Below are 12,889 nucleotides of genomic sequence, written 5' to 3'. Positions count from 1 at the left end.
GTTACTTTGCTGGAATGACAGACTACATAACTGTCGTGGTTTAGCCTCAGCCAGCAACTAAGCACCACGCAGCCGCTTCCCCCTCCCCCCTCCCAGTGGGGTGGGGAGGTGGGGAAAAAAAAAAAACCTCGTGGGTTGAGATAAGAACAGCTTAATAACTAAAGTAAAATAAAATACACTACTAACTAATAATAATAATATAATAATAATTGTAATGAAAAGGAATATAACAAAAAAAGAGAAATAACACCCAAGAAAAGACAAGTGATGCACAATGCAATTGCTCACCACCTGCTGACCGATGCCCCAGCAGCGATCTGCTCCTCCCAGCCAACTCCCCCCAGTTTATATACTGGGCGTGACATTCCATGGTATGGAATACCCCTTTGGCTAGTTCAGGTCAGCTATCCCAGCTATGCTCCCTCCCAGCTTCTTGCACACCTGCTTGCTGGCAGAGCATGGGAAACTGAAAAGTCCTTAGCTCAAGATAAGCGCTACTTAGCAACAACTAAAACATCAGCGTGTTATCAACAATATTCTCACACTAAATCCAAAACACAGCACTGTACCAGCTACTAAGAAAATTAACTCTGTCCCAGCTGAAATTGGGACAATAACACACACAGAATCAACTACCCAGTACTAGACTGACTGCCTGATGGTGTCGACTGTGGCCCCGACAACCTGGTGTGAGTGGTTTGTTGTGTGTTATTTCGAGCTGTGCAAAATGGAGAGATTCCCAGTTGAAACGGCACACTGACAACCTGCACTGCTGGGATGTACCGCGTTTGGTACCGAAAGGATAGATAGACCAACATTAACCACAAGCCAACCTGTACGTTACAGCAGCCAAACAGGCGCTCTAAAGAAGCTCAATGCTGAGGATGGGCCAGCGTGATCCAGCAAAGGGGCAGCTGAGTCCAGGGGTCTGTGGGAACTCTGATGCCATGGAAAATTTAGGACCCGTATCTTTTACAGGGAAGGAAGTTAAGGCCCCAATCTGCAAACACTTGCATGCATGCTTATTTTTAGACCTATGTAGTACTTCACATCTTGAAGTCAATGGAGATATTTATGGGCAGAAAGTATTACGTATCTTCCAGTCTTCATCGGCTTGGGGCCACAGGAAAGAGAGGGACCAACACAACGGCCTGCCCAGGCTGAAGAAATTTCAAGTTTTCAGTGTCAAAATCTTGTATAACAACTGATGAAGGCAACAGCAGGCCATTCAGAAAACTCGCCTAGGGAGGTACTGAAAAACAACTTCACTAGACTAGTAGAAACGACAGAAAATCTTGAGTGGCATCACTTAGCACATACATGAGATTACACTTTAAGAGAGAAAACACTGGGCATTATCACTTAAAACATATATAGGGTTACTTTTTCAGAAAAATGGACAAATACTAAGGATGAAAGACACTAAGGACAAGGCACAATTAAACTGAGCATATCTATGATCAAATATTCTGAAAGATAATATTTTAATAAGCTTGCATATTTAATCAGTGTAAATATATTACAATAAAACATACATTCCTCAGAGACTAATGACTTATATTCACAGTTTGAGAAGTCAGATTCCCCAATACTTAAATTCATCATAGCAATGCTATAAGCTGTCAGGCCAAAATCGTAACGTTCTATAGATGGAATACCTCATTAATTCAAACCACTTTTCATAGCTGTTAATAACCACAGTTCTCTCAGGTGCAGGAGATCAAGTTTACAGAATCTCAGTGATTTTCAGCCTTTTACTTAAAGATTGAATATTCAAATACAAGCAATATACCATCATGGTCAAAATACCTCCAATATCTGTTTTGTTATAGGACAGAAGAAGAGAATCATAGCATGCCCAAACGTTTCCATTAGAGTTACCAACTACCAGTCAGTCATGAAACTTGTGTTGCTTTTGTAAAGTTTTCCACAATAACTTAAAAGCACACTTACATTAAAAAGTTTGTTGATAGTTTTACTGGACAAACTCTCTTATAGCTTAGTAGATACAGCTTATATCAATCTATGCTGGTAAAGTTTTTACATAGTTTTTTTAGCAAACCCCCCCACTTGAGACAAGCAGAACATCCATGCTGAAATTACTGCACCTCCTCCAAGACGCTTTCGGGTACAGAGAGGTCATTTAAAAAAAAAAAAAAAATCATCCCAATCTTAAATACTGTACCTGTAAAAAAACCCCACTTGACCACAATAAAACCTTTTCCAGGGAGAATTCAAAGCAAAAACATAACAATCTTTAAAATTGCCATTTTCTCTTTTAACATTTTACATTAGCTTTACAGCTGGACTACAGGTTGATAAATAATTCGGACTGTGTTTTTTCAGACTGAACACACACACACACTGCCCTTAGGTATGGGACTCTATTGTGGGTAATTCGGTTATGCAATTGCTGTGTGCTAACTATGCCACTGCTCCTGAAAACTCTGCTAGGGATGAAAGTCTAACTAAAAAGTCTCTTGACCTTAGAGTAAGAGGGAAGGGACTCCCATTTCTGACCTGCCTTTACTGAAACTGCCCTGGGAGCGTGGGGAGAGGGAAAGTAAAACAAAGGTTCTGCGAGTTCTCCTTGGAGGAACAGTTTTGGAGAATTGTTTGAAGAGAAAGCACAAGGTCCTGTCACATTTATCAAAGTATACACATACTTAAAGAGTGAAGAGAACTTGTATTTAAACATCTTAGAAGAATGCGATAACAAAAGTACTGCAAACATCTTAAACGAGGCATTTCCTGACGTCATCATGTAACCTTTTCAGCTGGATAATAACAACCTAGGAAAGAAGTACTAATAAAAATGTACATATAAAGTAGTATAATAGCTTTAGCATAATATGCATCTGCTTGGTACAAGATATTAGCAACCTTAATTATATTTTCAGAAACAGCATGTTTTTGTACTCACCTGTGCAATAACAACGCTATTGAAAAGGGCAGTTTAAAGAAAAGAACATACAAAACCCATGAAGAACGGAGTCTATTTATTTTATTTCATCTTGCATTTGTGTTGCTAAAGCAAAGCATTCTATACATATTATTTAGCTATTTACTGCCATTCTACACCCATTATTGACCTAATCGCAGAAAGACAAATGCAGGGACAAACTTGTTAAAATGAGCATATTAATAATGCTTCTCTGACTTTGACAAATATTTATTTAAAAATAAGATACTGCTCATGGGTTTCTTTTGTTAACAGTTAATGGCTCAATTCACAGAACTTTGAGACACTGTGGAACATGTAGCAAAACGCAATGCGGATAATACGTAATGTCTCTTCACTAAACATTCTGCAGAGGAAGAATATTATGGTAACAGCTGAGCTACTGATTAATCAAACACCTAAATGGAAAGAATCTGGCAAGTGATGGATGGTAACTTTTAGATACAAGATGATCCCATATTTATTTATGTAGGCAAAAAAACTTTCAGTGTCACAGCCATTAAGAATTATTATCTGAAAATACTTGTATATGTATTTTAAAATAACATGAGCTAGCTTTATAACAGGTATCATAGTATGATTGCAAGTTAGATATGGGAAAGACCTGAAGAAAAAAAAACAATAAATCCAAGTACTTTGACCTGTTTCAAAGCCAACTGACATTGCAACAGCTTAAAAAAGAAAAAGTACAATTCCTTTTTGTTTTGTTTCTTAACACTAGTTTTAACTGTGCAAAATCACACTACTGGAGTATCTTGAAAACCACTCCTGTAAAATGTGGAAAAACAGAAATGAAATTACAGTGTGAGTCAGAATGGGAGTTTTATTGCAACAAAAAAAATCTCAAAACACTATATTAAAATATTTTAATAAATCACTTTGTTCTACAGCTTCTAACAGATAAATTTGACTGTTAGCTGTGGCATCTATGAGAACAACTGCTGGAAAAAAGACAAAGTGTATCTATCTATATCAAAATAATTTTGACTAATCTTAATGTCTAACAGTTTCTCACTACTAGACTGATTTAAAACAAAAAGTTGTAAGACTTCCAATCAGACTAAACAGTTTTGCCATTATGGTTGTTTACTAGGTTGGCTGTTTCACTGTATCTGTATGAATGGATGAATAAAAAGTTGAATGGGCTAAAGAGGTTTTCTCTCAACATGTATCCATTATTTTCCTCTTATCTTTTTAAAACAGGAAACATTTTCAAGTACTTTTGGAGCTGCAGACTGATTTCTTAAGGAACTACTGCTACGGTAAATTGCACAGAAATACTTCAAACAAGTGTTATATGTGCCATACTCAGAATTTCCAGCCCAAGATATGTAGGTGTTGTAACCAAAGCAAAACAATGGAATTTTAACAGAGAATGGATATTTCTTTACAGTTTTGCAAATAGAGCTAGAACAACCAGAACTTAAAGATTCACAATTCACATGTTGAAAATTATTTTAAGGAATTTTTGACCGTGGTGTACAATACAAAGAAGTCTTTAGAATTCACTTGCTCTCAGCAGCACATTGCATTGAAAGAACGGGAGCATGCCACATAAATTCATTACTGTGAATAACACTTATACAAGCGGGCACCTCTGCCAGCTGCAGAATTCCAGGCTCTCAGCCCTTTGCAATTATGTGGCCCTGAAATTCTTTGGATATGGAATGTATTTAACTCAGTTTAGTTGTGCAAGAGATATTTGAAGTGGCAAACTCACATTATGCTATGCCCCCAAACCTTCCAATAAAAAGTGTATGTGTTGATTATAAATCCCAAGTCTGTTTAAAATTTCTTATCATTTCAAAAAGCGAAACCACACAATCATATCAAGTATTTAAACAGCAATAAATAGTTCTCCTGTAACTCAGAGAACATGTGCATTCAGCTACCATTAAAAACAATATCAGGTACTAACCTTTTACTCTACACTATGTGTATGGTGAAGCAATGTTCCCAAACCGACACTACTCACAGTGGAAAGCATGAACATTTCTTGTAGGCAAATTCAATGCTATAATGCTGCTACTTCTTTTTTCCCTAGTATTATTTTTCTGGAAAAATGGGTGAAGTTGACAGAAAAAGAAAAGTAATAAAAACACTTCTTAAAATTCATCACTGTATTTCACAGTCACATGAAGGAAGCTGCGCTCTTTTTATTCTAAGGAAGTAGCTTTGCAAGCATCTGGAAGTATTTTTCTCTGCAGTTTGGGAGCAGAGGAAGGGAGAGATCCTCCTCTTGAAGAAAAAAAACCACTGGAGAATCAACTCGTGTTCCCTCTGCAGTCAGGGTAAATATTGCCAGCTACTACAGGGGAGGGTGGGGAGGAGGGTAGGATTTTCTCCTTAGTCCATCTGAACAACAGTTTCCTTCAGCCCTATCATTTAATTTTAAAGTGGAATTTGTTTTATACCGCAGACCAATAAGTACCCTAGGAGCTTGATTGGTTGGTGCTTAATGAAATTGCTTCTGCTGACATTAGATACATTAGGATACTGATTAAAACACTTAATGATCCCTCTTGATTTTAAATTGCTAGCTTAGATTTGTGAGATGCCATCAAAGTATCTTTTTCCTTCCTTTCCTCCACCCTAATCCTGCTTCTCCTTGCCCTTTCTCTGTTCATGATCCTTAAAGGTTGTGGCTCATTGGCACCAGCATGATCACAAACCAAGTAACACGATGTTGAACACTGCATTGTTTAAAGTATGCCAAAACCCAGAATATAAACACTGAAAGACAGTCATCTTCAAAATACAATTTCCTGGTTCAAAGCTCAAACTATTCTTAAATGTGGAAACACTGAGGATTATTAATATAAAGGGAAATCCAAAGTCAGAATAAACTTTAACTCTTTAAAATATTTGCTGAAATAAGATAATCCTGTAAATGTAAAAACAAGTATAAAAGCTTTACTTTTGAGCTTGAATGTGGAAGACAGTGATACATTGCCAGATAATGGTGTTGGAATGGCATTCCTATGACAACAAAGCCATTTTTCATGCTCTTATACAAAATTGCATACCATATCACCTTCCAGTGGGAAACGTCTATATCTTATGGGCAAAATGACAGCTTATCCTCAAATATTGTTAAACACTAGAAATACCAGGTTTGGAAACTTTGCCTGAAAAGGGGGAAAACACAATAGCTGTAAAAAGTTCCATTTTCCTCGACAAATCTTATCAAGACTCTCGAGATGAAATTATACTTACAAAAAAAATTTGCTTATATACTAAAACCTGCTGTGTCAGAAGCTTTTATGAAAAAAAGTGAATATACTGAATTTTATGCTTAATACAAACTGTAAGACCACAGAAAATAAAAAAGTAGAAGTTTTTGTACATTTTAGCACCATTATAAAGTTAGACTCGAATGCCGGTTCTGTCACTGTGGCTGTACCTTGCAGCTGGTGTAGCTAATGTGAAGCACATTGACTTCAGTGATCTTTGAGAAGAATAACTGGATTTGCTGATCACAACAAATAATATGTTTGCCATTTTTTTTTTCCTTTTTCTTGTCTTTTTAAATTAATTTTGAGCTTTATTTTTATTGGGCAGCCAGAGTGCATTTCTGTCAGCTAAATCCAAGTCCGAGTCCTTTTGGTCTCTGGATGGCTCGTATTGGCTCTGCTATCCCTTTGCCGTCTGGTCCAAGGCCTGTGCCAGGGGTCCAGCCCATACTCTGAAGCATTCTGTTTCCAATGTTGTTTTCTGGGATTGGTTGGGTGTTTTCACCTACAAACCCTGAGATTAAAGAAACACACAGCATTAATCAGCACTGCCTGCCATGTGGAGAGGAGCAGGATAATCTCCCTTAAAGCTTTAAACCTTCTTATGCTCCTAATTCATCTAATAGGTTGCTAGAACAGGCTGTCTTTGCACATGTTGACCTCCTGACTGCACATGATTCTAAATAATAGTCTTACGCTTTCCTTTATTTTTAATGTTTTGAAAGACTCACTCAGTTTTTAAGTATGACAAATATTGTCACAGATCCTTTATATTCCAATGCAGTAGATTTTACATCAGTCTCAAAGAACATGCACCACCTGCACAAGTCTACAATACATCGGCAAGATTACCTTAATTTCTTGTCCTACACAGTTACTAAGCCGAGGCACATCATAGTAACATGACCATCTTTCCATTCTTAGCAATATTTATCAATGCTTAAGATCTCTTTCAATAAAACACAATAAACAATTTCTGATTAAATAATTACAGCTGTTACAGAAACAGTACAGACAAGTGGTCTACTATTCTGAAATTCAGCTATATCTTTACTTAGTTTCTCTTTTACTGAACGTTGTAAGAGATTTGATACATTCAAGTTTACTTTTGGTATTTTCAATGCCATTAAGTGTTGTTTACACTTTTCTCTCCATACCACAGAGATCTCTGAGAAAAGCAGCACACATACTGCAGAAAAGACCATCAGGATTGCAAGTGTTAATACAACAGATTCATTTTTTTTAATAACAGACTATTTTTTTCCATGAATGCATCATAAAAAAAAGTGAAGTCAAGTAACAAAGCTGTTTTTTTCCCTCATCAACCAAAGTCCTCAAGCTAGAGTTTGGAGATGATGCATGGATAAGCCTTTCCATACAAAACTGTCTTGCATGAGGGATACAAATGATATTTATTTCAAGAATCTGCATGAAAAATTATCAAGTTATACCATACAAACAATTTTAAAAAGTGTTGAAGTTTTTGAACTAACACAAGCAGTTGCATATAGGCAGCTGGATTTTGTTTTCAGCTTTGCTCAACATCTCCCTCCCTCCTGATAACAGAACAAAAAAACCCACAACCCACCACGTGCCCAGCTTCAAATACTATCTGTTTAACTTTCTACCTACTTATTCTGGCCTGCTACTTTTTGAAAAATACTGCAGAAGGAGACTATGGTTTTGTGTTTTTGGAGACTATAATGTCTTCAATCAGGAATTTACCATTGACAAGCAGCTGGCTCATCATTATATTAACTTACAAGTTAACAAGAAGACAAGGAAAGTTGAACGTGCACTTCTGAAAAGCCTCATTTATCACACACACACAAGCAAAGCCCCACAGTGGAAACCGCATGCACAGACAGAAGTTCAAAATGACAGGTGCACATTAAAACCCTCATGATGATTGTAATGATGAACTTATAGTACTCCAGCATTATCCACTGTAGATCTGTTCATATTCAGTAAAAAGCTGGCTACATAAAAGGTAGACAGCTTTCTAGTATCTCAGTTCCTGAGTCAAAGAAAAAGGGAAACGCATTGAGAGAAGGCATCCTTTAATACTGGTTTGAAGCTATGCTTAATGCTAGGCTTAAAATAAAGGCTTTTAAGTCAGCAGCCTCCAGTCCCCACGAGGGTTCCTCTTGAACTGACCAGCACAAAATTCAATGTCCAAGACTTCCTTTCTTTTCAGGCCCCCACAGGCAGAGGCAATTTTCATACAGACAAGTCCCTGACACTGCCTGGCATACACAACACAGGCTTTGCAACCTTCTTAGTTATACTTTCTAGCTCAAAAAAAGGGAAAGAAAAAAGACTACTGTTCAACAAAAGTTCCGGTAAACCTCACAGGTAAAATCGTGGAAGTGTGTTTTGGTCCACTTTTCACAACAAGTGATGGTAAGAGATGGAGCATCATTCCAATGAATGTCTGTGGAACAATTAAGGGAAAAACTTAAAAGGGAAGAAAGATCCAACAGATCTGCCAAGCGGGAAAGAGCAAAGGTAAGAGTACATTTCATGACATGTAAGAATTGGAAATATTAAACCATTCACAATGGTGCTTAGGCAAAGACAGCAATGCTGCTGGAATGGTAGGCAAAGCATAGCCTGAGACAATGTAAACAGCTTTTTTGTTAGTCTGTTTGGGGGAAAAACCCACAGACCTTTTCCTGTAACAGATGTACCTTTCTATATGAATTTCAATTCTCAAGACAGCCAGAGCAACCTCACAAAAAAGATATATAAAGGAATAAGCTGTACCCTGATGTGTTATTTAATAAACTGGTGTTTCTATTTTTGATGTTTTTTGAAGTAGCTCAATGTTGGTTTTTTTTCCTGTGACTGACAGGATAATTAGAATACTTTTTGTTTTTAAAGACATGTAAGTACTTCTAGAATGTATATTACAACTATTTTTCCCTCCACTGTACATACTTTTCTAACTCCTGTTAGAAGACTGAAACCTCCCCTGAAGAGTTGTTCTATTCTTATACATCACCAGATTTAGAAAAAAAAAAAAAAAAAAAAAGCAGAAACCACCATAAACTTGGCTTCACAACTCACTTTTGGGCAAACAATCAAACAGCATATGCTGTCCAAAGGATAATGTGTTTGGAGGCTTTGTATTGCAGCAAGAATAAGGCAAAACCAAAATCCCACCTAACTTTGCTGTATTACTAACAGACTAATTACTCCTTCTTGCAAATGAGGTGAATATGGATAGCTTTTATTTTAATTGTGAAAAATATTTAATATATGCAGGCCATTCTTTTGCAGTACAGGCAGTTTTTATATAAATACTATCTATATCTGTCTTTAATATTCCTGCAATTTTCACCCATCATTTGAAAAATTTATCTGTAATGCAACGTATTTTATTTGAATCAGAAGAATATGGATAGTGGTAATGCCCTCTTTCTCCATTCCACGACCAATGAGCAATTGGAAAAAAAAAATTTGCATTGCTGATTGACCGCACGACAGGAGAGAGCTCTTAAAAATCGTGCTACACTGTGTGCTATTCCCCTGACCCCCATTCCTGTGCTTTGGGCTTTTATTTTCTAATTAAAAGCAGTAATTGTCCTTGCAATATTCATCTTCAAGTTCAGTTTTTAATTCATGCCTATGGCACTTCTTGGACTAGCCAGTAGGGCCTGTTAGAGAGAATGGTCCAAGCACATTGGCCTTGAAAACAGCTGTGCTACCTCTGGGACGTGTTCAGTCTCGACCCACCCAGGAGCAAGAGCAAAATCAACACATTGTGCCTTCCCACAAAAAATAACTACGCAAAATCAGATTAAGAAAAAAAAGCGGAGATATATTTTTCTAAGTTTATTGCTGTATGAGGCTTTGTGGGGTTCCAGGAGTTATGAGAAAGTGTCTGTACTAATAATCTGTAGGAATCTCCTGTGCAGAGCCTTTTCTTTCTACAGACTGAAAATGTTTTTAGCAACCATAACAACTTGGTTCCTGATCTACCAGATGAGTAGTCTGCATGTAGAAGTGGCCGCCATTACACAAGCGAGGAGCAAACACTGAGGAACAGCAACTTGCTTGAAAAGATAGCACTGTAAAATACCCTCACTTATGTTCCTTCTCTTTGCAATACTGCCAACTGAAATTAAAAAAAAGGCCAATCCTCAAACCTTTGTGTGTATGAATAGACACACTTCAAGGTCTACACATATTATGCATATGACCTTACATACACAGAATATGGAACCTATGAGTAGAAAGAGGCAAAACTGGGAAGGGGAAAACAAAAAACTCATCACATTTGTTTAATTTTGGTATGATATTTATGACGGCATTAAAGGCAGGTTTCAATGAAAAATAAAGGTACGTAATTTTTTCTTAACAGCTGTTGAGACAGGTATGTCCTGGTTAAACAGTACACTAGCATTCAGTGCCATACCCTTGATTTTACAGTGATTGCCATGAATTAATTTAATTCCATCTGTAAGCTAAAATCAGATCAGAGGTCTAATGCTGCTGCAGGCTCCACATCTGTTTAATCATTTTCGGATACAACAGCTTGCAAAAGTTCAGATTTTAAATTTGCTTCATATTTAAGAAACAATATTACACCAGTGTACAACATCTTCAGCAGGAAACAGATGAGCCTATGCACAGTTTTGATCTGAAAGATCCATTTTATTTGCAAAATGCTTCTAAAAAAATCAAAAGCTCACCAATTAAGTTATCATTTATTATAGAATAATAAAGGAACTGTGACCCCATAAACTACTATTGTGACAGTATTTATTTGTATGGTCCAATTGCTGGATAAGACTAACATTAAGCATGTTTGGTTTATATTGGGGTGAATAAAATCAGAATACAGCTAGGTTCAATCTCTTAAATAACCTGTATTTAAGAAAATGGTTTTTTTCTCTCCCCTCCACCCCCCCCCCCCCACCCCCAGCTGTAAGAAACAAATGAAGGCATACTGAAGTAATTTCATCTCTGGCCACTGAACTATTTTTGATGTTAAGAAAACAGGTTTTTAAACAGTTCTGAGAAAATGACACTGTACATAAATATAGTCTTGGCCTTTCATCTTTCTTTTATATGATTAAGACTTGTGAGCAGAACAGCAATGCCTTCGCAGAGCATACCACAACTATTATTTCCTCTTCTATCGCTCCCAGCAGCCTTAAATCCTTTAAATCCTTTCCTAGAAGGATCTCTTTTTGCTTGGGTAATTTTTGCAATACATGGCCTGCTAACCCTTACCCCCTACCCTGGATCTCACTTATGTCTATCACAGCAGAGTCAGTCTTTCTACCTCAAATCTTCCAAGGAGCATTGTGGATGGTAATTCACTTGCGTAATTGGCTCAAGAGATGAAAATCTTGTATCTGCCTCTCTTAGCCACTAATCTATCCAGCTGACTGCAAGCCTAATTGGCAGCTTGTTTAGTAATTTGGCTCCTAAAGTGTTGTATTGATGTTGGATAAACAGCCAATGGAAGGAGAAACGATACATGCTGCTTCACTTTAAAAGCTAGTGCACTTTCCCCCTCATTTTCTGAAAGCATTTAATATTCCATATATTCTTTTTCTTTTCTGACTCCTCACTAGACAGATGAGCTCAGAACAGCAGGGACTGATCCTGATATACAAGACAATTTTACAAGGAATGTAATCAGAATAACACATTGCTGTAGTGTATCTTTTTATGCCAGCTCTCTAACTAGCAAAATGGGAATCAGACTGCCTAGATGTTTATATTCGCAAAACTGTTTTGGATAATTGTGCAGCCAGCATCACGAGCATAGCCGACAGCCATACTGTGATTTTTAAAATCAGTACCTGCAGTGGTTTTCAAAATTCAGTATACTATGGCTGTATATCTAAAAAAAACCCCAAAAAACAGTTACAAAAATGCCATATTATTTAGCTAAGTATTTGAGATTGCAATTTTATACCAGACTTTTATATATCCCTCACACCGAGCTACCTAAGACTGTGTCTGAAGAATAACCTTAGAATGATTATAGTTCAGGTGAGTCTGCTTGCATTGTATCTTACTCTACCTAGCAGAGAGATAAAAATAGCAGAGAGTACAGAGCTATAACTTCAGTAGGTGTTGGAAACCTCCATATTTACCCACCATCCACAGCAGAGTTTTGTTAATGTCTGCACTGCTATAGTTTCATTCCTACTGCCCCATTGCAAGGGGTATTAAAGGAGTTGTTGCATAATTGCGGCATGGGTAAATGCATTCTTTCTTGCAGCATGGGCCCTAGATTTAAAATCATTTTCAACTCTCCTGAATATATAAACATAAAGCCACACATTGATGAAAATTGAGACACTGAACTTTAGGTTCAACTGGTCATCCAGTATCACAGATCACTTGGAAATAGATTTGCAGGTGCTCTTCTCCTTCCATGCTTTATTGGACTACACTGTGTGTAAAGTGTAACTTAGCGCCCATTCAGTCCTTACTACTACGAAAATTGGTTGGGAAGAGTTCAAATTATTAGATTCCCATATTAGATTCTCACTGGGAACCATTCCAAAGTTCTGCTCAAACCCCTCGAAACTCAGCAAAATTGCTCCCTTCTGATAAGCATTCCCTGAGTTTTACAAAAAGACTTGTAACCTTACACTGAAACCCACAGGGAAAGGATTTAAATCACAGTAATAATCTCAAAATGGACAGTGCCGTTTTTGTTAATTTC

The 12,889-nt window shown here is 37.1% G+C and overlaps 1 protein-coding gene across 1 annotated transcript in view; it reads right to left on the bottom strand.

Annotated features, from left to right (window-relative positions):
* Positions 1-2,971: 2,971 nt before the first annotated feature.
* GPATCH2 (G-patch domain containing 2) overlaps positions 2,972-12,889 on the bottom strand; it is a 127,279-nt gene continuing 117,361 nt past the window's right edge. The window contains exon 10 of the mRNA XM_050893237.1: positions 2,972-6,709. Within this exon, the coding sequence (XP_050749194.1) occupies positions 6,540-6,709 (170 nt within the window). The 3' untranslated portion in view covers positions 2,972-6,539. The remainder of the gene's footprint in view (positions 6,710-12,889) is intronic.

The sequence above is a fragment of the Gymnogyps californianus genome, chromosome 3 (genome assembly GCF_018139145.2).
Source record: "Gymnogyps californianus isolate 813 chromosome 3, ASM1813914v2, whole genome shotgun sequence".
Classification (NCBI taxonomy): domain Eukaryota; kingdom Metazoa; phylum Chordata; class Aves; order Accipitriformes; family Cathartidae; genus Gymnogyps; species Gymnogyps californianus.
Note: the sequence above shows the minus strand (reverse complement) of the source record. Positions and strands in the feature narration are given on the sequence as shown.